General features: G+C 40.0%; 1 protein-coding gene and 1 non-coding gene across 7 annotated transcripts in view; both read right to left on the reverse strand.

The window, feature by feature from the left end:
- The window catches only part of Tinag (tubulointerstitial nephritis antigen), a 140,409-nt gene extending 131,229 nt beyond the window's left edge, over positions 1-9,180 (reverse strand). For 4 of the 6 annotated variants that reach the window (XM_051140161.1, XM_051140159.1, XM_051140158.1 and 1 more), the window contains exon 1: positions 8,642-9,180. In XM_051140161.1, coding sequence (XP_050996118.1) covers positions 8,642-8,996 — 355 coding nt within the window. In that variant the 5' untranslated portion in view covers positions 8,997-9,180. The remainder of the gene's footprint in view (positions 1-8,641) is intronic. The other 2 variants (XM_051140163.1, XM_051140162.1) reach the window with 1 other exon arrangement.
- Positions 9,181-23,626: 14,446 nt separating this feature from the next.
- LOC127184507 (U2 spliceosomal RNA) lies at positions 23,627-23,817 on the reverse strand. Its single transcript, XR_007830145.1, has one exon. It is a non-coding gene; the product is annotated as a U2 spliceosomal RNA (small nuclear RNA).
- Between the last annotated feature and the right edge of the window lie 3,856 nt (positions 23,818-27,673).

A 27,673-nucleotide genomic window follows, 5' to 3' on the forward strand; every position in this document is an offset into this window, starting at 1 on the left:
AAGTGTAACTGATATTTTCTGTTGCATAATTACGTTGACTCCAATAATGGGAGTTTCACCTCTTAAGTTGTTTCCCATGACTTTTTAAAAGCATAAGCAGGAACCTTTTATTCGGTAGTTGTGAAAATAATGCATTTACATGAGCTGATACAAGTCTTAAAGAAATATAGCTAAAATTCCTTTATTATTCATAAAATTTATTTTATGGTTTCTTCATTGCAATAATTAATTGCATTATTATTTCTTTTAAAAAAGAATTGGGAACGTTGCTCAGTTTCATGAACAAACATGAAACCATAACATTTACCTAAAATAGCGAAAACTAACTCTAAAGATATCACTGGGTTTAGAGCTCAGTGGTAGAGTGCTTACCTTCCATGCCTGAGGTGCTGGGTTCAGTCCTCAATAACACACACAAAATTCACAAACTTCCACAATATATATGGCTACTGTAGAGAAAAAAATTTTTATCTAAAGACTTCTTCAAACATTGTTAGTAAGAGGAGAAATACTGTTAGATGGAATATCAAACTACAAGTGCAATGATTTGAAGTCGCTTTGTGACTTCCAGTGGCTAGCAGATATTTGGGGGAAAGGAGCCTTGAGACACAGAGAAGGTGGGCAAGAGATGATATGCCAAAACAGAAAGGCCTGATCTGCTAAGGCTCAGCAGCATGGCAACAGACAAAAATAATAATGTGCCTACATGTCACAATCACTAGAAGAAAGGGCTTGAATTTTTTATCTTAGCCATTCTGATGGGTGTAAGATGGAATCTCAGAGTTGTTTTGATTTGCATTTCTCTTATGACTAAAGATGCTGAGCATTTCTTTAAGTGTGTCTCAGCCTTTTGATATTCGCCTATTGAGAATTTTCTGTTTACTTCTGAGCCCCATTTCTCAATTGGGTTATTTGGTTTGGTGTGTTTAATTTCTTGAGTTCTTTATATATTTTGGATATTAGACCTTTGTCAGATGTAGGGTTGGGGAAGATCTTTTCCCAGTCTGTAGGCTGTCGCTTTGTTCTCTTGACAGTGTCTCCTGCCTTACAGAAGCTTCTCAACCTTATGAGGTCTGACTTATTAATTGTTGACCTTAAGGCCTGGACTGTTGGTGTTCTGTTCAGGAAGTTGTCTCCTGTGCCAATATGTTCCAGGCTCTTCTCCACTTTTTCTTCTAACTGATTTAGTGTCTCTGGTTTTATCTTGAGTTCTTTAATCCACTTGGACTTGGGTTTTGTGCATGGTGACAAATAGGGGTCTAATTGCACTTTTATACATGTAGACATCCGGTTAGACTAGCACCATTTGTTGAAGATGCTATCCTTTTTTCCATTGAATAGATTTGGCTTCTTTGTCAAAAATCAAGTGACCATATGTGTGTGGATTCATTTCTGGGACTTCGATTCAATTCCATTGATGCACCAGCCTAGTGCTGTGCCAGTACCATACTGTTTTAATTACTGTTGCTCTATAGATATTGGGTATGGAAACTCCTCCAGAGGATCTTTTAATGTATGGGATTACTTTTGCTATTCTGGGTTTTGTGTTTTTCCACATGAAGTTGAGAATTATCTTTCAATGTCTTTAAAATATTTTGTAAGTATTTTGATAGGATTGCATTGAATCTGTAAATTGTTTTTGGTAAGATGGCCAGTGAAAACTGGGAATAGGTCTACTCCTTGGAATATACCCAGAAGATGCTCCAGCATACAACAGGGACATATGCTCAACCATATTCATAGCAGCCTTATTCATAATAACCAGAACATGGAAACAGCCTAAGTATCACTCAGTAGAAGAATGTATAAAGAAACTGTGGTACATTTACACTATGGAATACTATTCAGCTATTAAAAACAAGGAATTTCCAAAATTTGTGGACAAATGGATGGAACTAGAAATGATCATAATGAGTGAGCTAACCCAGAAGCAGAGAGAGTCAAATGGTATATATTCACTTATATCTGCACACTAGCCCAAGGGGCATGTCCCATAAAAGTCTTCACTTACCAGAAAACTGGGACAAAGGGGAGGACATCCTATTGGGACTCTAGATGAGAAAAATATAGGAGATAGGGAAGTAGATGGATCCAGAGGGTCCTAGAAACCTACAAGAAGAACACTATGATGGGTGGATCTTGTCCCAGGGGTTCTGCTCAATTTAAGGGACCAACCAAGGACAATATGTGCAGTAATTATCAAACCCCTATCCAGATCAAGCCAAGGGACAGAACATTCTCCACAGTTAAGTGGAGATTGGGGACTGACTTTCACAGGATCTCTGGTGCCCCATATTTGGCCATGTCCCCTTGTTGGGGAGGCCCAATGGCACTCGGAGGAAGGATAGCGGACTACCAAGAAGAGACTTGATACACTAGCATCATATTCGGGGGAGGAGGTCCCCCTCAGTCACAGTCATAGGGAAGGGGAATGGGGTGAAAGCAGGAGGGGAGGGAGGAATGGAAGGATGCATGGGATGGGATAGCAAATGAGATGTAATATGAACTATTTTATTTTTCAATAAAAATATGTTTTAAAAAAAGAAAAGAAAACTGGGAATAGGGCTTCCTCAAGACCTAAATATTGTACTCCTTGGAATATACCCAGAAAATGCTCCACCACACAACAAGGACATATGGTCAACCACATTCATAGGAACCTTATTCATAATAGCCAGAATCTGGAAACATCCTAAATGTCCCTCAGTTGAAGAATGGATTAAAAAAAAAACTGTGGTACATTTACACTATGGAATACTACTCAGCTATTAAAAACAAGGAAATCCCAAAATTTATGGACAAATGGATGGAACTAGAAATTATCATACTGAGTGAGTTAACCCAGAGGCAGAAAAACTCAAATGGTATATACTCACTTATAAGTGGGAACTAGCCCAAAAGGCATGTCCCATGAAAGTCTTCACTTACCAGCAGATTGGAATAGATGTGAGGACATCCTACTGAGGCTCTAGGTAAGAGAAATATAGAAGACGGGGAAAATAGAAGGACCCAGAGGGTCCTAGAAACCTTCAAGGAGAACATTGTGATGGGTGGATCAGGGCCCAGGAGGGTCTGCTCAAACTATTGCACCAACCAAGGACAATACAAGTAGTAAACATCGAATCCCTACTCTTATCTACCCAATGGACAGGACATTCTCCACAGTTATGTGAAGAGCAGGGACTGACTCTGACATGAACTCTGGTGCTCCATATTTGACCACCTCCCCTTGGTGGGGAGGCCTGGTGGCACTCAAAGAAAGAATAAGCAGAATACTAAAATGAGACTTGTCAGCCTTGACCGTATTGTGGGGGAGGAGGTCCCCCTCAGTCTTAGACCTGGGGAAGGGAATAGGGTGAAAGCAGGAGGGAGGGAGGAATGGGAGGATACAAGTGATGGGATAACAATTGAGTTGTACTCTGAATAAATTAATAGTTTTTTTAAAAAAAAAGAAAGGCTTTGGAATGTTTTTACCATAAGCAAATGATAAATGCCAAGATTCATTTAAATATTACACAATATACGTATGTACCAAAACATCATACTGTGCCCTTAATACTTAGTTTGTGTTGATTAGAAAACAATTTTAATTTAAATAAAAATTTAAAATTCTAACCAATTATTCTCATAGTCTTAGCTTGTTTTAAGTAACAAGGTAACTTATTTTTAAGGACCTGTCCTGTCGTTCTAGAAAGAAAAAAAAAAAGAGAGCAAATAAATAAACTGGCTGTTCTAGATATTAAGACAAAGCAGAAGGCTATAGATGGTCAAGAACACATCATGAGAAGAAAGTCCAATGTGAGATAGGAAGAGAAGCTCGGACGCATCAGTATTCAGGACTTCCTGTTCCTGGTTAACTTGGGCATGTCACCACTTATCACCCTTCTCGGTGACTCATAGCTCTTTTTCCCCAAGACTCTCCTAGTCACCAGAAGTTATAAACCTGCTTCAAGATCATCGTATTGTATAATTTGATACTCCATCTAACAATATAAATTATTTCTCCTCTTACTAAGAGTATCTGAAGAAGTCTTTTGATAAAATAATATGCTTTTCTCTACAGTAGGCATATATTATGCAAATCGGCTTCTAGTTAGAAGTCAGTTTTCACTGCTCATCTAAATCTAAAGAAAGATTATAACACTGAGCATTAAAAAGTTGGGTAAATGAATTTGTATACAGTGGCAGATGGGACTAACAGACAGGGGTAGACAATCTTTTTTTTAATGAGTGAACAACTTAATTAATTAGTACAATTTTTACATATATATTTATATTATTACACATATATACAATAAACTACCTCTAGCAAGAAGAACCACAAAACAATCAAGAATTATATAAGTGTTACATTCATAGTGTTTTTGCTCCCTGTATTTGGCAACGTTGAAGAAAACATCTTTCCTATCTTGGTGAGTCTAAAATTCTGAATGTAAATCAATATCTACCATATCTCATCTCTATCAACTTAAAACATCTATCTAGACTTAAAAACATCTTAACTCCTAAACAACGAAGCTTACCTGTAAAACTAAACTGTCTGGTCTTCAAACCCTATCAGAGACTTGAGAAGGAATAAAACTAATTAGCTGAATAGACAGGAAGTGCAGGTTAGCAGCTTCCAAAGTGAGAACATGGAGCAGTGTTCAACTTAAAATCTGCATGTTCTAGTCCTGGAATCTCAGTCTGTTGTTGTTGTTGTTATTGTTGTTGTTGTTGTTGTTGTTGTTGTTGTTACACAGTTCCAGAAGAAGTTATTCGATGAAGGGGCGGGAAGATATAAGAACCAGGGGATGGATGGAAGGAGTGTTGTGAGATGCTGTCTTCTGGATATAGCAGGTTGTTGCACTCATAAACTCACAGAAGCAGTAGCTACCTACATGAGACCTGCTCAAGACTGGGCCCATTAATAGTCTATCACAGGTCAGGGAGGGGGACACAAGTCCCCAATTCTCCCTGAGAGCTATAGACTTTGATGTCTACCAGGGATGAGAGGTCATACTCCTCTCAGCAATTCAGCCACTAGGAAGTAACACTTGCTCCAGCAGGTCACTCCCACCCAGGCTCATGCAGGCAACCCTAACTAAATACAGAGGACAACTACATGGAAGTAAGAGAATAGTTAGATGGAAAGAAGAGGATCAATGACTGGGGAAAGTAAGTAAGAAGATAATTGGGTGGGAATATGGTCAAAGTATGTTATACGTATGTATGACACCATAAAAGAATAATTCAAATAAAAGTAAATTTGGTTAGTATTTTGAGACCAATGCATGCTTAAGCATTATTATTTTATAATATAGAATCAAATAAAAAATAAATTTGGTTAGTATTTTGGGACCAATGCATGCTTAAGCATTATTATTTTATAATATAGAATATAACAGAATGGAATTATTTGTGGTAAAGACAGGTAAAATTCAATTAATTAAAAATTTTATAAACATTATATAATAACCAAATTTCACTGACGTACACTTAAAATGATGAAAATGTCACTTATGTCACTTTGTAACACACAAAAGCTGGATGCAGTAGGATTGTCCATAAACAAAGACTGTGCAGGACACTTTCCACCACAGACTTTGCTGAGGTTGCAGATACTCATTCCTCACAGAGAGAACAGAAAGGGAAATAAAGGGACAAACACAGAGGTCTAGACATGCACAGAGACAGGTACAGGCCCTTAAGCATCATGCTGTCTGAAAAAAGTCATAAAGAAAATTGTCTTTAACATAAGGTAATTTTAAAAATTAATAATGCAGATCCATATAATCATGCCACATGGTTTATAATGACACATTAGATACATTGAATCCTAAACGGACTTTAATTAACTCAATTCTCTCTGTCCAGAGATGACACAGAGGAAAAAATAACATATTTTGTTTTTCAAAAAGAGCCCTGTCTGTGGGGTCAGACACAGTTCTATAGACAAGCAGTATGCAGTACGAGACTCCAGCACTTAGGACCTTAGGGCAGTCCTCAGTGTCCCTGGTAACCTTTCTTTCCCTCCTGCCTAATTCTGATTCTGACCTATGCAGTTTCTTACAAACACATCATGCACACACCACATTCCCCTTGTAAATAAACACAGCCCATCTCAATTATCCTCTAGATGACCCACTCATTTCTTATGACTCAGTTCTAATGTCCTGGGTTCCAGCCAACTGAATGCATCCCTGTCACAACTACTGCCCCTGGGTGTCATTAACGTTTCTAAGGTTCTCTACAGTAAGACTCTGTCTTCCAAGGTTTCCGCTTTTCCATCATCTGAGCCTAATTGTCGCAAGACTTATCCATTCTACCTTGTTTCCTCATCTTATCCTACTCTTTAAAATATGAAGCATACACAAATCTGGGAAGAAAGCCAAAAATCTGATTGGGACGCATGGCTTATAAGTTATCAAGAGCTTCAAGATAGCACCAGCTGAGCTTGGGAGTCTTCTGAAAAAGGGGAAGCTCTTTGACCGTACTGTTCACACACACTTAAAGCGCTTCATCCCTGCTCCAATGTAGCATCTTTTGATAAATTCTAGCAAACAAATGCAATCTCAGATGCCCAGCAATAGCCCGAATGGCCTCTTGTACAGTAACTTACACTCACTTCTCAAACCGACCTCCTGTTACCTACTCTTTCCTCATCACAATTCCCCACAAACAATGCTTTCTTCTGGTAAAGAGCACAGTGCTATGCTCTTAACACTCAGGTTTGTAACACTCTTGTGCAAACTGTTCTCCAATTCAGCCCCTTCCTTATCATGTGGAAGTATGAGTGCTTTCTCTTACCGGTGCTCCAGTGAGCAGACAGCAAATAGCGTGGTACATACCAATATTCTCTTGTGTTAGGCTTCCTCGCGGCACTCAATTTGTATGTGAGTGCATTCCTTTTGAGACAGGGTCTGCCATTTTTGTAGAGTAGGTACAGTAGCTTAGCTGACCACTGAACCTCTGGCATCTGATTACCCTTGCTTTTCCATTCCATGGATCACAAATATCTGCCACCAATGTTGCTTTTCTATGTGGCTTCTAAGTGTCAAGTGCAGGTCCTTGTGCTTACCAGGCAAGTGCTTTAATTATATATGCTATTGCCACAGCCCAGAGAGGCACTCAGGTTTTCTTCAAAGAATGCATCACTGTTCGCAGCTACTCATCAGATTTTCTAATTTTTCCCTACTCGTCCAACTTTACCAACGTTTATAACAGGAGACTTTCACATTGAGTGGTACAGCAGGGATACTGGAAGAATTGTTGAAGGATGACTAGATTTGTCATACAAAGTATCTGCCACATTGTAAAATGAATTATATGCTTAGTGAGCTGTCTGTTGGAAAAGTTAAAGCCTGGGCTCAATAGAAATTCTGTGAAAAATTCCAAACAATAAATGTACATTTAAAGAAATATTTTAAAATTTTATAGATAAGATGAGTTTATTAAAAATAAGAGCAGTCAATACCATCTCTATTTTGAAACAGATTTTTAAGTGCTTTCCCACTACAAATTCTAGTCAGAGACCCACTTATAATTCTGTGGCAAGGCTCTGATTACCTACAAATTTCTGATGAAGAGATCTGGTGCTATGAGATCTACATCTAGGGAAGTGTATGGAGTAAATTTGTCTGTGTACCCTACTTACATTTTTGTGGCAGCTTCCCCAAATCAATATCCACTCTCCTCTAATTGCATCTGTGTAGCAAACACCGTCATCCTACTTATCTTCCTTTATGTCATTTCCGTTTATCTTCTGAGTCTTAGACTCTTATAACAATATTGAACGTGACTGTCCTTTCTCTTTAATTACCTCTTTAGACAGGCTCTTATGCATCCCAGGCTGCCCACAGCCTCACTGGGTAGCTGACAGTACCCTTGTGCATCTTCTCATCCTTACTCTACCTCCAGAGTGCTAGGACAACAGGTGCATGCTACCAGTGACCAGTTTGTGTGGTGCTGGGGTCAAACTCAGGTCACACGTGCTGAGAAAGCATTCTACTATCAATCACATTCACATCCCTCTCTTGACAGTCTTAAAACTTCCAAAGTTGTGGAATAAGACAGAAGTATACTTGAATGCATTATCCTTAGGCAAGGAAACTTACTAGTTTTATTTCGCCTTGATGAATTTTAATGCCATTACTAATACCATGTATCATAGTGCTATAGGTTCATGAGCCTGGCAAAATAATAAGTAAAATGGTACATGGGGGAAATGTGCACTGCTTCTAGATGATAAGGCTTTTAACAGCCATGAAATTCCCCAAGAATACCACACTAAAATGCTTGAAAGTCATGACAAGTACACTATAGAACTTTTTAAACAACACATATGTCGAAAGAATGTACAAAGCAGAATCCAGATCAACACTTACTGTACTCAGACCAGAACTTTCTCAATGTTGCCAGAATGGTAGAAGTGCCCTGCATCAAAGAAACCTAACATTCCAACAAAATTTGCTGAAATAATTCTTTTCATTCCACTGAAGGAAATAGAATGGAGGAAAAAGAGGAGAGGAGAGGACATGACAGGACAGGACAAGGGAGGACAGAGGGGAGGGGAGAGGAGAGGAGCGGAAGGCAGGAGAGAGGAAGATAAGTTCGTCAGATCTAATGACTAGGATAATGTTCGAAACATCCCAAAGCCTACCTTCTGGCTCTAAAGGCTGCTGGAGAGGTGGCGGTTCTTTTTCCTCTCGGCAAAATGACTTGTAATCAGGACAGCAATCAGAGTTATCCCGCTCACAGAAGCTGTCGCAGTAACACAGTGCATTGGCCTCATAGAACTCAGTGACACAGCCATCATCTCTGGCTTCACAACAGCCAAAGCGCCTACAGTACTGCCCTTGGAAAATGGCCCTTTTGCGCCGAGTACCTTGGAAAATGGTGTGATTTCTAGAGAATCGCAGCCCTGGATCCAGTTCTCTTTGAGATAAATAGTGAGCCTCTGCACAAATTTCTGCCGTCAGACACCAGAAGATTAAGATCTTATATCCGGTCCACATTCTCTGGACGTCGGTTCAGCTTCCACTCTCAGCCACCTCTGATTCCTTTAGTCTTGGGGGGTTATCCCTGAAGCCTGGTCACTGGTCATCAGGACACCTCAGCCTGGACCTTGAGACTCATTCTTTACTTGAGTCTCTTCGAGTTAAACATTAATTTTAAAAAACTTTCAGTGTTTGCACAAGATAGTACAAGTGTTAGAAATAGGCTTTTGTAATTTATCTAAAGTTAAAAAATGGATATTTCATCCAGTGTTAAAAAATTTTATGTGATCATCAAAAATAATCTACCTAAAATATTAAGTATAACTGATACATACAGTGTTGCTTGTCCCTCAGAAAAAATTTAGGTTTCTAAATCTAAGAAAAACCCTGGTGTATGCATGTTTTATGGCTATAAAAAACACTGGCTAGATGCAGGAAATTCATAAATAAAAAATATAATTATGCATTTCACCTACTTGCAGGGTGACTAAACCCAAGCTCCCTCAATGTCACCTGCTAGGATCTGTCTCATCCACAGCAGTTCCTCTGAATCACTCACACACTGGTTTCGTTTCCCATCTGTACCTCATTTACCTACCGCAAGCATTTCAGTTTTTAGGTTTACCAAAACCTTATTCAGCAAGAATACTCTGAGTTCGACCTTACTTCTCCTGACCCAAGTTTCTACCTAATGTCAATGGGAAAGTTTTAAATTCTGAGAAACATTTATAGCCAAGAAAATCAGGTCTCCTTGCTAAGCAGCTGTGGGGGAGGGAGCTGTAAGGGACGCTCAGAGGTCACACGTCTGGTATTCTGTGGAGCTATGCATTTACAATGGGTCTTGCCATGCTGTATTTATTCATTAACTACAGTAACTGCCTTTGGACGTGGAATTAATAACCAGCAGGCAATGATTCAGCAAGAGTATCTAAGTGAACTATTGAAAAGGACCTACCTTAGCAACAGAAACCTGGACTTCCATCTCCAAGTTCTATGTCCCGGAGACTACTATTTACTTATACTCTTTTTTTTTCCAGTTTTAAGTTTTTTTATTAATTTATTCAGATTACATCTCAATTTTTATCCCCTTGCCTGTCTCCTCCCATTCCTCCATTCCTCCCATCCCTCCCTCTTTCACCATATTCCCCTCCCGTAGGTCTGTGAGAGAAGAGGACTTCCTCCCCCACCATATGGTCACAGCCTATCAAGTCTCATCTTGGTAGCCTTCCTATTCTTTCTTTGAGCGTCACCAGTCTTCCACACCAAGGGGGAGTGGTCAAATATGGGGCACCAGAGTTCATGTCAGAATCTTTACTTATATTCTTCAATTGTGTTTCTATAAAACAATGGCTCTTCTTCTCGGTGGCCACTGCATAACTTACACCTATCATCTATATATTCCCTGATCTTGCTCTGTCTTTGATTCTGCGCATTCTCTTCCTCAACTTTAGGTTGCCAATTCTCGGGGTAAACGCAAGTGTAATTCTTTCTATATGATTAAAAGATTTTTCACCATTGTAGTATCACTATCCTATCTTCTGTCTTACCTCCTTCCCAGTAACTGGTAACTTCGCCTTTTTGCCTTATACAGAGTCACCAAACTTCCCTACTATGGATGAGGTCCCTGGTACTATCACTAGGACCCAATCACTAAAGCAATTTTTATATTGAGAGACTTCCATATTGTTTTCCAAAATGGCTACATTAGTTTATGCTTCTACCAACAGCAAACAATTTCCCTTTTCTCCATATGATCACGAATATCTAATATTTGTGTGTCCTTTTGATCATAGCCATTCAAACAGATATAAAATGATCACTCATGATATTACTGTTTACTTACCTAATGAACATCTTTAAACATGTTTTCTGTTCTTATTAGCCATTTGTGTATATTCTCTTGAGAAACATCTGTTTGTGTCTTTCTCAATTTGTTTTCCTTTTATTTTAACACAGTATTAAACTATTTTAATCAATATTTAGTCTATGAGTGAAAATTTTAATAGTGAGTTTTATTATGACAATCCCATGTATGGTCATCATCATCCACTTGGGTTAACTTTACCCTCTAATACCCTCTCTTTTCTCCACTCAACTTTCCACTGGGTCTTTTTCTTCTTTCCAGATTGTTCCCTTGTCTCCATTCTACATTCACGCCGTGTGTGTGTGTGTGTGTGTGTGTGTGTGTGTGTGTGTGCGTGCGCGTGCACGCTTGTGTGCGTGTGTATACCATAATGAGTGAAAACACAGAATGTGTTTTTAAAACATTTTTAAAAATCCTATGGACCTTTTCAGAAGCAGATCTCAAACAACAGTGTAAAAGTTGGCGTTTAAGTGGCATGTTCTGCCCGTATGTGGACAGGTTCTTTCTGGGATCTATATCAATACATACTATATCCCATGGGAATCTCAGTCATGATAAGAATGAACAGATTTATCTTCATGCCCGAGCTTATGCCAGTTTATCAAACACTTCAGTTTTTCAGTGTCTAGTACATATACTGCTGATAGCTAATTTTACCTAATATATGACCTCTAATTTAATGCTTTAAATTTTGTGAGAGGAACTCCATGCTAAAAAAAAATATCGTATGTGATGCATGTTCTACTAAAGCTTGATGCCCTTCAGTCAGTGGTTCTCAGCAGAGGGTGACTTCATTTGAAGGGATGTGGCAGGGTCTGGGGACACTTTCCTGTCCGAGATGTGGAGAAGCTGCTGCTATGTACTTAATTGAGAGTAGGTAGGGTAAATGCTAAGCACCCTGGTGTAAACAGAGCCTGTAACGTGCTTACCTCCAGTTTGGGCTCTGTAACCTCCCAGCAGATAGAGTTCCATTAAGTGTCCTCATTGTGTAAGCGACTGATGAGATGTCATGTATGTCTGCCATTCTGTGTTTTTGTTGGGAGTTGATAGGGCTCTTTCAATGTGGGGGAAAAGGTTATGAGAGGGGCAGAGTCTAGAACAGAAAGGCAGACTTGCAAAAAAAATAACAGGCCTCGGTGGCTCAAGTTTTATCAGTATTGACTTACTAAGTGAAAAATGTCCACTGATTGGCATTCTCATTGGTAAGGGAAGCTAGGCAATATGGTCTCAACCTTTGAGCATTCTTGGATTTACTTTTATCTTGCCAAGAGACCTAGAATGTCTGGTGAGTTGATGAAAACTGTCCGGACTGGAAAGTCATCTAAAGACTTGAAGTGAAGGGGGTCTTTGCTCACACTTTGACTCATCAACTCAAGCTTGAGGCTGCCTATTTCTCCTCCACAGAATTACCTCGGTGTTTTACAACGAAGAACTTCAGTGACTAAAGAAAATACATATATGGTGGCATGTGGTCAGATATGATCTTTGTAACTGCATCTTCTATGACACAGGTTATAAATGGCATTCATATTTTAATTTTTGTGATACTTTTTCAGTTTGGCAGGCTATGGAGCAAGAGTCATATCAAGGTTACACGAAATGTTTGATATCAAGTTCAGAAACATCTCCCTGGCCCCTCTGTTCTTCTGTCTAAACATTCACCTGAGTCTGTTGTCTAAATATGGCCTCTGTTTAAATATAAATAAAAAAAAGGTCTACGTCATTTTCCAAACTAGTGACCTTTGAAGAACAGAGAGTGTGATGGAGGTGGGCGGCAGAGGACAGAGAATGTGATGGAGGTGGGTGGCAGAGGCAGAGGTCTAGAGTGTGATGGAGGTGGGCGGCAGAGGCAGAGGTCTAGAGCGTGATGGAGGTGGGTGGCAGAGGCAGAGGTCTAGAGCGTGATGGAGGTGGGCGGCAGAGGCAGAGGTCTAGAGCGTGATGGAGGTGGGCGGCAGAGGTCTAGAGCGTGATAGAGGTGGGCGGGAGAGGTAGAGGTCTAGAGTGTGATGGAGGTGGGCGGCAGAGGTCTAGAGTGTGATGGAGGTGGGCAGCAGAGGTCTAGAGCGTGATGGAGGTGGGCAGCAGAGGCAGAGGTCTAGAACATGATGGAGGTGTGCGGCAGAGGCAGAGGTCTAGAGTGTGATGGAGGTGGGCGGCAGAGGCAGAGGTCTAGGGTGTGATGGAGGTGGGCGGCAGAGGTAGAGGTCTAGAAAAGGATAATGAGTTTCACTAACCGGTTATGTGTTGTACAAATATCTAAGTGATAAAAGAATAGTCTCCTGCAAAATTCTGGCCACTAATGCAGATTCAGTATCTAATTATACAGTGCTGATAAAATTAGAAAATAGTAAAACTTCACAGAACCACAAGATGGAAAAGAGGATCTTGCAGTACAATTCCAGATGCTTGCTGAGGCCTGAGCTTTTTAGCAACCTTGTTCATGGCCTTCTAACATCTCATTATAGCTAGATGGATGCTTTGCATAATATTTTTTTATTGTTTTTTTTCAATATCTTTTTTCCATTTATGTACCAAAACAAAGCTGTACAGTATTGTGGTTTGTGAAATTGAATATTTCGTCAAGCTAGATTGTCAACACAGAACTTCTAATTAACCAATATGATGTGTTCTTCTGAACCTGCGAAGACTCTCAATGAAGCCTTGCCTCACCTCCTCCCTGGATTCTAAATGGCCTCCCAAAGAGACACTGTTACAAACCTTTTGCTTCATTGTGGACTGTGAAGCAGTCATTCAAATTCCATAATTACAAATCCCCCACAGTAGCCAAAAAAATGAAACAGGAAATGAGAGGAAATTGCATATAGGGTATATGAGGCAGCAAAGACAAAACATCAGGAGAGAAATGGCCAACAGAAAGTTCTCTGCAGAATAAGGCTGTACATGAGTTGGAACAAAGTTTCACTTCAAAACTGGCATTCCAATGTATGAGATTGGGAGGTAAGTGAGAGCACAAAGGCGTTAGTTCTAGAGCTAAGAAAATGTTTAATTACTGCTTCATTTCACAAGAGGCACTTGAAAAAAAAAGAAATAAGTCTGCTATCTCAAACTAAGCATACCCAACACTTTCAGAGTTATAATACTTTGAAGAAGGTAAATAGCAGTCACTCTGTATCACTCCGAAAAATGTTGGGAATTGAGGATTTAGCTCATTAAGTAGAGCGCGTGCCTGCCTGGTGTTCAAAAGACCCTGGGGCAGGATGCCAGCAAATACAGAAAGAAAAAAAAAGTTAATATCAAATACGTTCCAAATGACATGCCACACAATAGGATATGTGAATTAATGATCCTAATCCTTTTTATTCATATTTATTCAGATTACATTCCAATTGTTATCCTCTCACTTGTGTCTTCCCATTCCCACCCTCTGTCCTTCTTCCACCCTATTCCTCTCCTGTAGACCTCTGACAGAAGGGAACCTCCTCCCCGACCATATGACTACATCCTATCAGGTCTCATCTAAACAGCCTGCTCTCTCTCCCTCTGTGTGCCCACTGGGTCTCCCCACCAAGGGGAAGTGATCAAATTGGGGGCACCAGAGTTCATGTCAGAGGCAGTCCCCACTCTCTCTACAACCATGGAGAACGAGCTGTTTATTGGCTAGATCTAAATAGGGGTTCCGGGTTTACTGCATGAATTGTCATAGGTTGGTGCACCAGTTTATAAGGCCACCCTGGGACCCAGATCCCACCTGCCTTGATGGTCTCCTTGTGGGGTTTCTGAACCCTCTGGGTCCTTCCATGCCCCATTCTTCCAAACCACTCTCATTACTCCACCTGGAATCCAACAGAGAGTCCTAGCATCTATCCTGACCCTGTCCTCTGCTAGGTAGAGTCTCTCAGAGGACATCTATGTTGGGCTCATATCCACTTATAAGTGAGCATATACCATGCATGTGTTTCTGGGTTTGAGATACCTCATTCAGGGTGATCATTTCTGCTTCCATCAGTTTGCCTGCAAATTTCATGAATTCCTTGTTTCTGATAGCTTAAGTGGTATTCCATTGTGTAAATAAACATACCACAGTTTCTTTATCCATTCTTCAGTTGAGGAACATCTAGGTTATTCCCAGATTCTGGCTATTATGAATAAAGTTGCTATGAGACCTTGTTGTATGGTAGAGCATCTTTGGGTATATGCTCAGAAGTATTAATCCTAATCCTTAAAGACAAGTCCAGTATAGCCAGGAAGCAAACTTGTTAATAAATCATTTAAGTGAGCCCCTTAGGTTTTATTGCTGGGACACATAAAAGGTTTTCACAAGAGCATAGAGAAGGGTGCCATCAGCCCTTTCTGGTGGACATAGAAAAAAATAGCACCAAGTGACATTACACATGCAATTTGTAGACTGAGAAAAAGAATACAGCACACATCACAACAGCAAAGCTCATTTACCCACATATCTGTATCTTCAATAAAACCCAAGTACTAAGAAATGAGGACTTAAAAGACTTGCTTGATTTGTTCTCATTCTTGTGTTTTATGTAACAGTACATAATTCTCCTCGAGGATCTGACTGCTCTGCTTCTATCCTGATGTTTGAGTGAGATTGGTATCCACAGGCTTTATCTTCATCACCTCCTTTATCTTCACTGAAACTCCAAAACCTAATCATGACTTACACACTTTCAACTTTTCCTTAATTCTGTAAGTGACAATATTTTCTTAAAACATTCTTATTTTTTCTTTTTTTAGTTTGTCAGCAGAGAGTTTAGTTGACTGTAGCCAAAGAATGAATTCATCTCTTCTGAATATTTTGTATTTATTCTTTAACAATTTAATCCATATAATGCATCTTAATCATATCCGCACTCAACTCACTCCTCTTTCGGCCCCAAAACAAAGATTCCACGAGACAGTAAATTACCACAGTTTTGTAACAAGACAAGAATAAGGTCAGAATGGCATTTAAAAATATCAGCCTTTGACAGTGATCCCTACAAAGCCAAAGACTACCAAACAAAACCCCAACACCAGACAGAGAAGCCCTCTTTTGAGTTGTGTGCAGAATTGTCCGGGAAGCTCCCCCAACATACAGTCTACTATTCCTCTTGGTTGTTTCCCAGAGGCAGAGAGCAAGTCCTTATGACAAAGATATGATACACTTCAGAAACAGGGTTGAGAGATGTGCAACAACACTTTCTAGAATGCTGTTTTAAATATATTGCTATGTCATCAAAATAGAGGACAGATTCTGTAATGGTAAGACTGGAGGTTAGAAGAAGAGCTGGGGGAAATTGCAGTAGTTGGTGTTGAAGATGCTGAGAACCTTCCTCTGAGAACTGACTAGAATGAAGAGGCACAGTAAGGGTTTGAGGACTGTGAACATCACTCAGAGCTGAGAGAACAGACACTGTAGTTACCTAGAGTGAATTTTAGTTTTCTCACTTGAATGACTAGATAATAGGTATCAGTAACATTGAAAAGGCTATTTAAAGCAAAAATGAACTCAGTTTGAAATGTACCCAGTTTAACCTTCCGCTGGTTTATCCAGATGGAAATGTCTAATGAGAAGCTCACTTCCATCCTGGCCAGAGTGTAAATTTGGAAGCTATCAACATATAGTTGATATTGAAACCTGTAGAAATGAATGGTGTTACTGTCCTTAGCCAGGACTGAAGTGTGACGCTGTCAATTAGTTATTTAAACAGTCTAAGTGTGTTTATAAAAGCCAACAGCAAGAAATTGTATTTTAATACCTTATGAGCTCTACTGAAATGTTTTATTATTTCTTCCTTTAAATGGTAAGTGAATTCCAATGCACCTCATATCTATATTTTTGGGAGACACGATATAAGAGAATGATTCTCAACTTTGAATTCAACCCCTCCAAGCCATGAGACATTGATCAAGCTAGTTATGTCTTTGTAGATTTGACTACCCCAAGTACTGAAGTGGGAAATATAATCTAAAATTAATAGAGCTGCTTTGGAGATTAAATAAAACAACGCAGATGAATGGTCTGGAAACATGCAAAAGTTTCTTTCCTTGCAAAAGGTCAATTTGAAAAGGCTGACACAAAGTTCCTGTGTTCTGAAGTTTAGAGACTGAGAAAAATTATAAACTGAGATCCCCGGATACAATTCATCTAAAATGACTTAAAGTCAAATAGAATATCTTCTTTCAATTAGGAAGCCTTTTTGAAACATATAAAAAAAAATACATTAATGGAATTTGGAACTTTCCCAAAGATGTCTACACATAAACAATTCTTCTCAGCATGCAGTGTCAACAATCACTGAATCTTCATTGTTTTTTTTTCTTAAATTCACTTTACATTCTAATTGTAGCCCCTCCCTCCTCTCCTGCCAGATCCATACTCCTTCCATCTCCCCCAGTCCCCCTCCCCGTCCTCTCAGAAAATGGGAGCCCCCTTAACCAAACCACCCCAACACTTCAAGTCACATCTGGACTGAGCACATCCTCTTCCTTGGTGACCTGGCAAGGCAACCCAGCCATAGGGAAGTGATAAAAAAGCATGCAACTGAGTCCTTGTCAGAATCAGCCCCTGCTCCCATTACTAGGGAACTCACACGAAGAACAAGTTTCCCATCAGGTACATATGTGTAGGGGGTCTATTTCCAGTCCTTGGTTGGTGCTTCAGTCTCCACAAACAGCCCCTGGACCCAGGTTAGTTGGCTCTGTTGGTCTTCTTTTGGATCGTCCACTCTGGGTCCTTCTATCTTTACCTCAGCTTTTCCACAAGGCTCCCTATGCTACATCCAGTGTTTGGCTGTGAATCTCAGCATCTGTTTCCATCTATTGTTTTGTGGAGTCTCTTAGAGAACAGGTATTCTAGGCTCTGGTCTCCAAGTATAACTGTCCTTAATGTCAAGGGATTGGTTCTCTCCCTTGGGGTAGGAGTGTCTCAAGTTGGGCCTGGCATTGTTTGGATATTCCCTCAATATCTGCTCTACCTTTATCCCTGCACATCTTGTAGGCAGGATAAATTGTGGGTTGAAATTTTTGTGCATGAGTTGGAGTTCTGAAGTGAAAATTTATGGTTTCTTTAAAAAAAAAAACTCAGTTGTGTCATGTGATGTTTTGCTGGAAACTGTCTCCCGCAATGGTCTTGATTTGGGCCAGCTGAAAATATCCGTGGGTGAGCTCTGAGAAGAGAACCTGAATAGAAGCCCACAGACAGTGAGATTGCTTTTTGCATTGCTAAGCTTTGCAACAGTTCACATCACTTCACTGGTCTTCATTTTTCCACACCTCACTTTGCAGCAAGAAACACTCCAGAGAATTTTTCATGGCACTCTGGCTGAGTCCTCTGACTAATTCAGCAGAGTTTTGCTGTTTCTGTTGGATCATGCTGCTGCTACTGATCCGTGTTGCTGTTTGGGGTTTGCTATTTTACTGGATTACTGGTATCCTGACAACACAGAGTAGAATTGCCCTAAGGAACTATGTCTAAAATGGTTCATATCCCCCTCCCCTATTAACCTCCACTCTCTCCTACCTCTGGTCAGTGAGTTGGAAGGGAAGTAGAAGTGATTAAGAAACCTAAATAGGGCTGGAGAGATGGCTCAGCCTCATGCCTATAATTATTATTATTTCAGTATGCCCGCTTGTTGTAGTTTATTTATCTGTATTATCAGTATGCCTGGCTAGCAATCAACCAAGACACTGACACTTGTTATATTTTAAAATAGCCTTATTTAACCTGGGGCAGGGCAGAAATTAGTCCCCTAAACTACTTCCCATAGTGCAGCAGGTATGTGATACCTGCCCCAATCCCATGCCATCTGTTTCTAATAACTTCTATCAAGCAACCTCCTATCCATAATCCCAAATACTTGCTAATGTTCTTCTTCTGGGCCAAATCCTCCATCCATACTGGCCATATGCTTCTCTTCCATCTAACCCATGGCAGCCTTCTCCTCCTCTCTCCTCCGGCCCTTTCTCTTTCTTCTTCTTCCCAGGCTCCCTCTCTCTCTCTCTCCAAGCCACATCTATTTCAGTTGCCCTGGCAAAGTGAGATAGCTTTTTATTGATTATATCAAAATACATCAGACCATCCCCCAACATCAGCCATTAAAGGCTAGGCTCACAACAAAAAATATAAGAGACCTAAATAAAGCATGTTTTTGAAAAATCAGTCTACAGGTAGAGCCTAAAATGGAGCACCACTTGTTAGCATACTTTTAGACTATATTATTGGGTTCCTTTTATTTCATTTTCAGGGATTCACCCCAATTCCTTCCAGCAACACAGCACAAGGTAGGAGCAAAAGAAGGTTAGTTGGGAGGATGGGGCAAAGTTCTTTTTAGCTGCTTCCTGTTGTTTAGGGTTGTCATTCCTTGGGGGTAAGTCCGATCTTCATTTCAGTCTAACTGCATCAACAGCAACCAGGAGCAGCAGGGGAAAAGCACCAGCAGCCTTCTTTCCTGGAGCCTTCCCCTCATCCCCATCTATCTCTGGACTCTGGCATTTATCCTCTCTTGAGAGTCCTCAGAATTAAACTAACTGCAGCTAGCAAAGACCATGCCCTTCTCAGAGCTGCCCAAGAGGCAAATGATCTGCTACTGTGGACAATTCCATATCCCACATCTGGGATTAAAACAAAAACATGTTTACATAATGTAACTGAGAAACCAGAAATTCCATACCAGAGCTCTCCTCTCTCCACCAAGAGTCCTGTCTTGTTAGAAGGTAACCTCTTCAGTCCCCATGATCCCTGCTACCAGGGGTCTCAGCTAGAGTTGCTCCCATATTCTGCCAGGAGCCTAACCTGTCATAGGTCTCCAGATTGTCTCAGAGATGCCCCCACACATGGTTTAAGTGAGATAGCTCTGACCAGAAAGACACACATGGTATGTACTCTCTTACACATGGATATTAGCCAGAGAGGATAACCATACTGCAATTCATGGACCCAAGGTAAGTAACAAGGAAGGCCCAAGAAAGGATGTTTGAATCCCACTAATAACAGACAGAAGAAGTGGTTGAAGGGAGGAAAGGGAGTGCTGATGGATATGTAGGTGGGAATCAGATATGGAGAGAGAGGGGAGAAGAGAGGGAGGACAGAGAGCTTGTAGAGAGAAAAGAATCCTCATTGGCTTTAAGGTCTACATTGAATAGCATTGAGCCTGCAGAACTACCACTGGCATGTTGGTATTATGGAACACATACTTCTAGATTCTTAAAAAGCCTTTTCATTTATAAACTCATAATCTCATTCCTGAACTCCTAATCCAATTATTCACAACAACTATGGATCAGAATGCACCAGGAAATGACGTAGTAAACTGTTAGCTCATACTGCATGCCAATAAACCGAGCCCCTAGTGTATCTCAGGTACCGTGCTGCATCTGAGGATACATAGATTGATGAAAATGTTCCTTGTAACTAAGGACCAACCAGTGTGGTCAGGGAAACAAACTTGTAAATACACCATGGGAATCAGCCCTTATGTTTTATTTCAGGGAAATATAAAAGAACACACAGAGTAATGCCCAACTCTTCCTTGTAGAATTAGGGACAGCAGCACAAGGAAGAGTAAAATGACACTTCATATCATTAGTGTCCAATGAGATTCAGGAAGCTGCCAAAGTAAGATCTGGTTTATTTATCAATCACTCTCTCATCATCTCTTCCCTTTTGATTTCAGTAGTATAGACTCAGGCCTTCGTATGCTTTGGTTGACTTCAACAAGCTGGATTCATTCTCTGATAAAAATGAGTCACCCTCCGCAATTGTACATAACTATCCATTTTCCCATCATCTAATTTATAAGAGTTACTTTCACTCTCTACCCGAGAAGCTTTGTATTTCAGGTGCTCACTTCCTACTTATCAGGCATGCAGGGCTTTCCATGGTAAGAAATTGCCTCCAAAATTAAGCAGATGGCCTACTTCCTGTCCATGAGTCTAGAAACACAAAGACTAAAATACCCTAACACCATCCTAACCATATCTAATGGTGATGGGTGATTTTAATTACAGTATAATTTTGTTCACTTACTGAGAATCCATAAATTGAAAGTGTATCTGATTTAAAAGGCTCTCTACCAGATGCGTAATAGGCAGTCAGTATCTGCCACTGCCTGCTCTGTCCTCCCTTTCCTATCATTCGCCTTCAGATAATAAATGCATTAGGCAGAACTTGTCTAATCTTAAATTCTAATCTCTGGTGGGTTATTATTATTCAGCAGCATTATGTGTCTCCTTTGTATAACAGAAGAGAGTTTATATTCATGAGTGGTATCCTCAGGGTATTCATTTCCCATTTACTCATAAAGATGATGATAACAAGCCATTCAAAAAATGGTGTTTAATCAGAATAGAATGAGCAAGATGAGATGGAAGACAGGAAGAGACGGAAGTATGTGGGCTGACATAGCTGATGACTCTGGCCAGGACCAGGGTACCTTGCTTTACCAGAATAGGGTACCTTTCTGCATATTGCTATAGAGATAGTATGCTGTCAATTTTTCTGCCCTACCAAAGGCACACACCATCACTGGCTTGAAATGATAAGTTATTTTTAGCATTGCTCTAGTGAAAACAAGAGAAGAAGGAAACTGTTTTAATGATCTCTCTCTCTCTCTCTCTCTCTCTCTCTCTCTCTCTCTCTCTCACACACACACACACACACACACACACACACACACACACACACACACACACACAAAATCAGAGAGGATAAAGACCAATAGCTTTCTAATATGCTTCAGTATTACAAACACAAAGAAGAAAGAAAGAAAGAAAGAAAGAACAGGAGGAAAGGAGAGAGGGGGAGGGAGAGAGAAAGGGAGAGAGAGAGGAGGAGGAGGAGGAATGGAGGGAGGGAGAGAAGAGGGAAAGGAAACACATTTTAACATGACAGATGGAACCTCACGACAATCCCATGTAAGGCCACATGTGTGGACAAGAAGGAAGCTTGTGGGACTTGAAATCAAGTAGACCACAGTTTGGGTTCTGGCTTTGGCTTTATCCTACAGGACATTCCTTTGAGAGTTCACCTGAGGTTTTGACAGTTTCTTACCATTGAAACTTATTTACAGGTTGCATAATACATAAGTTCAGTATGAATTTCACCCCCACTCACATACATTTAGGTTATTATGTGAAAGACATCAACATTTTAGACCATGTAGTCTGGGCATGTTCAAATAGCTTTCTTTCTTTCTGCTTCATTTACAAAATTGATGTGAACCTCATGACTGTGTTTTCCAGATGAATTCAGGGTTTCAATTTAAGTGTCTGACAGCTAACTGCTGAGTGGGAACAGACACTTACAACTGAACAACAGTACACTAACCTAAGGAAGGTTGAATCCATAACTGACTCTGCTATGTCTCTGCCTCCCCCAGTGCATCAGCATTTGCAGCATCATGAAGCCTGGCTTAACCATGTAACTTTCACATCACCAAATAGCTATCTTACTTTCTTACCCTAAAGTAGTGGCACCGAGATTAATTTACAGTCGTTGATAATGGTATTATTGGCTACATTTGTGTGATTAATGGCCCCCCTTGGGTAATTTTTCAAATGCAACTCTTGATTTGAATTTGAAACTTCACAACCAAAGAGTAGCTAGCTACAGAGGGCTAACGATGAGGGGGTGAGTTCTTTGCTCCTTTGGGGTACTGTCCACAGGATATTCTGTTACACACAGCTTAGTAATCATCTCACACACAATTCAGAATTGGCTATGACCGTTTTAAAATCTACATCCTGAGTCTAGAATTTGCTTCAAGTCACCACACGTATTTCTTAAGTATATTCTAGATATACTGATTTAATATCTTAGTTATCTCAAACACAGTGTTTATTAACTAAACTCACATTGTGCCTGCTCGCTCCCCTCTTTTTTGTTTGCAACTACACACACACACACACACACACACACACACACACACACACACACACTCCCTCTATGTACCAGTATATACATCAGGACAGTCTAGCCCTATATTTCAGGAGCAGCAGCAACAAGGTCTGAAAGCATGCCATATAAAGCATATTCCTAGCTCATACAAGGTCCTTTCTTGCCTGGGCAATAGCCCAAAGCATCTGCCCTCCAGGAGGGGATTCACTGTTCTCAGCACTTTGATTCTGGGACACAACATCTCACATATGGCCTCCCTGCTTCCTGCCAAAATGAAAGAAAAAGGCTACAGTATAGCTGAGGGCTTTCTAGTGCCTCATCTCAGAAATAGTAAGCATCATTTCCAATCATGCTTAATTAGCCAGAGATGGTTGCACATTTCCTCCTAACCTCAAGTGTACTGCCAAATACAATGTTCTATGAGCCAGACAGAAAGAAGTGGAAATGAAAATCATATTACATTGTATTTGACCAAACTTCCTACTTCAGAGTCCAGGTCAGAAACTACCTTTATCCGTCTTTCTCTACCACCCTGCTCCTTTTTTATTTGAAGTATGGTCCACCAGTTATACTATTTCTAGATTCCTTTAACTAATTCACTTTTCTTTATTCCAAGCTCTACCTACAAACATCACATTATCACCACTTTCTCTTTGTCACCTAGAACAACTTTGTAATGCATCTTTCTACTTTTCTTAACCTTACCCTAAAATCAACTTTACCTTTAAGCCATACTGACTGTTTAAAAGTACTAAGACAATCACATGTGCTAATTTTGGACTCAAAATTATTAACACACATTGTTTAAAATTACCCTTCAGCTTAATAAACCTTCAAAGGTGATTTACAAAACCTGCTATCTCCTGGTCATGCACTTTTTACTCTAGCTCTATTTAGACATAGTTGACATTTTTTTAGGGTCTCCGAGGGGGGTGCACCATTCCTGGAGGTACTGCAATACCAGGTCGATGCGTGGAGTGGACGGAGCAAGCTCCTATTCCAACTCCTAGCTCCAAAAATCCATTTAATATATTGTCCTCGGATAGAGGACGTATCAGATATTAAACTGATAAGAACAGATACTACACTTGATCTTAGCCAAAAGGCCGAGAAGCAATATAGTTTACATTTTTATGTGCTGTGCAGATTTCCCTTACAACTGAGAGCCACTTTTCATCCTAGTTGCTTTGAGGGGACCAGACAATGGTTCACAGAAGAAAATGCTTTTCTGAGAATGAAAGGTTGTTCCCCCACCTTTGAGTTTATATTCAAGGTCAACACAAGGCCAATACCTCAACCTCCAGAATTCACTATTGATTGTTTTCTGTGGGCTTGGTTGTAACTAGAATACCACCCAGTATCCTCTCCTTCAGTATCCGATGATTGGTTTCATTAGGAATACTTCCACATACCTCCCTTTATCAACAGCTGTCCTTGGGACTGCAGGGAAGGCTCTGTGGTTAAGAGCACACCTTGTTTTTTCAGTATGCAACTCCCAGTGCCTATGTAGCAGTTTACAACCATCTATAACTGCAGTCCCAGGGCCCTCTTCTGGCTTGCATAAGTGCCAGGCATATACATCACAAAGCACCCATGCACATACAAATAAAAATAAATAAATCCAATTTAAAGACTGTCCTTAGCTGTTTCCTGGGGAGCCTAAGGCATGCCTTAAACTTCTATTTGAGAACTCTAAAGCCATTAGAAATTCTCATAGCATAAATTTAATAAATCTTCCTTTTAAAAAAGCTCCATATCTGTGTCTGAGAACCAGAAAGCCACTCTCACCTCCCAAATTTCACTGTAGTAAACCTACATATCCTTTAGAACTTGGCATAAATACTATATCAACAAAGATACTTTCCCATGAACTCCATATTAGGCACTGCATGTGTACCCTTCCTTCTCTCCATTCTTACTCAGCCTCTAACTAATTCATTCTTCCTGAAAAATTGAATTATAATGCCCCTACATCTGAGTTAACCTGACAGATTCATCATTAAATCCATGGTCCAGTCATTTGGCTTCAGCTTGAAGCATAGAACATATAGACTCTTAACTCTGAAAACAGGCCTGCACTTGCTCTATGGGATCACCAGTATCTCTGACATGTGAGGTACAGGGTCCTCAGAACTCAGTACGTGGACAAGGCTATTTACATTTCACCTGCTGTATCTTTACTCAATAACGATTGGGGTGTGAGAACTAGGTGACAGCTGGAACTATTCTGGGAATCTTTATCTTTCCTCTTGTTACCCTCTTTCTTTTGTTCATATACAAAGCTAGTACACACGTTTGATGTTTTCTCCACTGTCGTGAGATCTCTCTGTCCCTTAAATTCATTCTCCAACTTACATTGTGATATGCTAAGGAAGAATTAAATTATTTAGAAAACCACTTCTTTCATTATTACCTCCTTCAGAGCCCCTGACTTCCTTAAAATATAAAATCAACTACTATATATAACTTCAGGAGAGTTACCTTTCTCAACAGTACAGCCCTTCATAGGGAAAGCTCTATGATTCATTCTGAAAGGGCTCCATGGCTCATCCTGGAAAAAGTCTATAGGTAAGCACACATGGGGTTAACATTTGTAAGGAATTTTCATTATTCCCCCATTACAGCTATTCTTATGTTTGTTCCCTGAGGGTGAACACTTTCTTTCAGTGGTATTTTTATTGGCCTTGGCAACTTGGATGACCAATCTAGTTAAATAACATTATTTATAGTAGTAAAATGACACTAAGAATTGGTCTACCTGCCAGTCAAGTTCCGTTAGGCTACCTTTCTTCTCCTGTGGATGTCACATACATCATCTCTTCACACTTACCCTGACTCACTACCAATTTGACTGATATATACATCCTAATTAATTTTATTTTGGTGCTTACTAATTATTTTTCACTAACTATTATTGTCTTGGATATTCCATTATGCTGTAACATCTAATGCTTAGTAACCTTTTTTAACCTCCTGTTCTATTATTGTCTTTGACTTTACAAATATAATTTAAAAGCAATACCATCCAGCATGCGTAAATATGTAAGTAAGAGAATCAGATTTGAGAATTATAAGTAATCTCAGAATACTGATTCTAATTATAAATTCAAGTGCATAGAATTGTTAAATTATTCTAAGACTTAGTTATAGTAATAAAAAAAAGTGAACATGTATCTGTTGTATTTAGAAATAGTCTCTCTGTCAAGTTCTGTAGGGTACTACAGAGCAATGGCAAAATCCTGTATTTTTGTGGGGGGGGGGTAATAAGATCAGTATTTCTTATGTTTTCTTATTTTTTTACATAGGCATTTATATTATTACACATATATACATAAACTACCTACAGCAAGAAGAACCATGAAACAATCAGGAGTTATATAAATGCTACATTCATAGTGTTTTGGCTATTTGTAATTGGCAACCTTGAAGGAGATTCATGTGGAAGAGTCAATAAAGAGCAATGAGAAAGAATTAATACACATTGATAATTTAGTTTAAAACTCTGAGCACAGAAGATTTTGGAATATATATACATATATATCATATGTTGTAAATACTAGAGGAATTAACAAAGAAAGTACTAGCATCTGGGCAAAGGAAAATAAGGAATGCACTGGGTGGTAGTGGAGTTCCTGGACATGGAGACAAATGTGAGATTCTTCAGAAATGCTGCTCTGTGCATGATAGAAGCTGTAAGATATATAGTTTCTCATGGTGTGAGGAACGTCTTTGGCCCTAGTTTAGAGAGGTGAGATTGCATACCTCAAGACTTGGGGAGCTTGGTTAATGAGTTGCTCGGGAGTGGTTTGAGGCCCTAGCCACCGTTTTCTGGCCTTACAAAATAGGCTTGACCTTCTTCTAATTCTTCTTCTTCTTCTTCTTCTTCTTCTTCTTCTTCTTCTTCTTCTTCTTCTTCTTCTTCTTCTCTTCTTCTTCTTCTTCTCATCTTCTTCTTCTTCTTCTTCTTCCTCTCTTCTTCTCTTCTTCTCTCTCTCTCTTCTTCTCTCTTCTCTCTCTCTTCTCTCTTCTCTCCTCCTCCTTTCTCCTCCTCCTTTCTTCTTCTTCTTCTTTGAAGAAAATTACATTATTATTATTATTATTATTATTATTATTATTATTATTATTATTATTATTATTATTATTTACTTTAAAACTGCCTTGAAAGTAACAATATATTTGGGAACAAGTATCAAAAGCATTCTTCCGTATTTTCACTTTCTAATTAATTTATTTATTCACCTTACATCCTGGTCGTAGCCCCATCTCTCCTCACCTCTCAGTCCCATCCTCCCTCCATCTCTACCCTCTTCCCTCCCCTATTCCTCAGAAAGAGGAAACCTCCTTTCCCATCTACCCCAGCTCATCAAGTCTCCTCAGGACTGAGCTTAGCCTCTTCCCCCGTGACCAGGCAAGGCAGTCCCGCCAGGAGGGAGTAATCAAAAAGCTAGCAAGATAGTCCATGTCAGAGACAGCCCAACTCCCCTTACTAGAGGACCCACATGAACCCTGAGCTGTCCAACAGCTACATCTTTATAGGGGTCCAGGTCCAATCCATGCAAGGTCCTTGGTTGGTGCTTCAGTCTCAGCAGGCCCCTTGGGCCCTGGTCAGTTGATTCTGTTGGTCTTGCGAAGCTCCTGTCATTACCAGGTCTTTTTCTCTTCCCCTTCCCCACTTTTCCACAAGACTCCCTATGTATTGCCCAGTATCTGGCTCTGAGTCTCAGCATCTGTTTTGAGGCACTGCTGGGTGGAGCCTCTGAGAGGACAACTCTGCCAGGCTCCTGTCTGCAAACATAGTATTGTTAATACTGTCAGAATATTGTTAATACTGTCAGGGGTTGGCTCTCTCCCATGGGGTGGGCCTGGGGTTAGACTAGGCATTCGTTGGACATTCTGTCAATCTTTTCTCTATCTGGTCTATCTTTTTTGCTGTACATCTTGTGGTCAGGGTGAGTTTTGGGTCAAAGATTTTTG

The sequence above is a fragment of the Acomys russatus genome, chromosome 32 (genome assembly GCF_903995435.1).
Source record: "Acomys russatus chromosome 32, mAcoRus1.1, whole genome shotgun sequence".
Taxonomy (NCBI): Eukaryota; Metazoa; Chordata; class Mammalia; order Rodentia; family Muridae; genus Acomys; species Acomys russatus.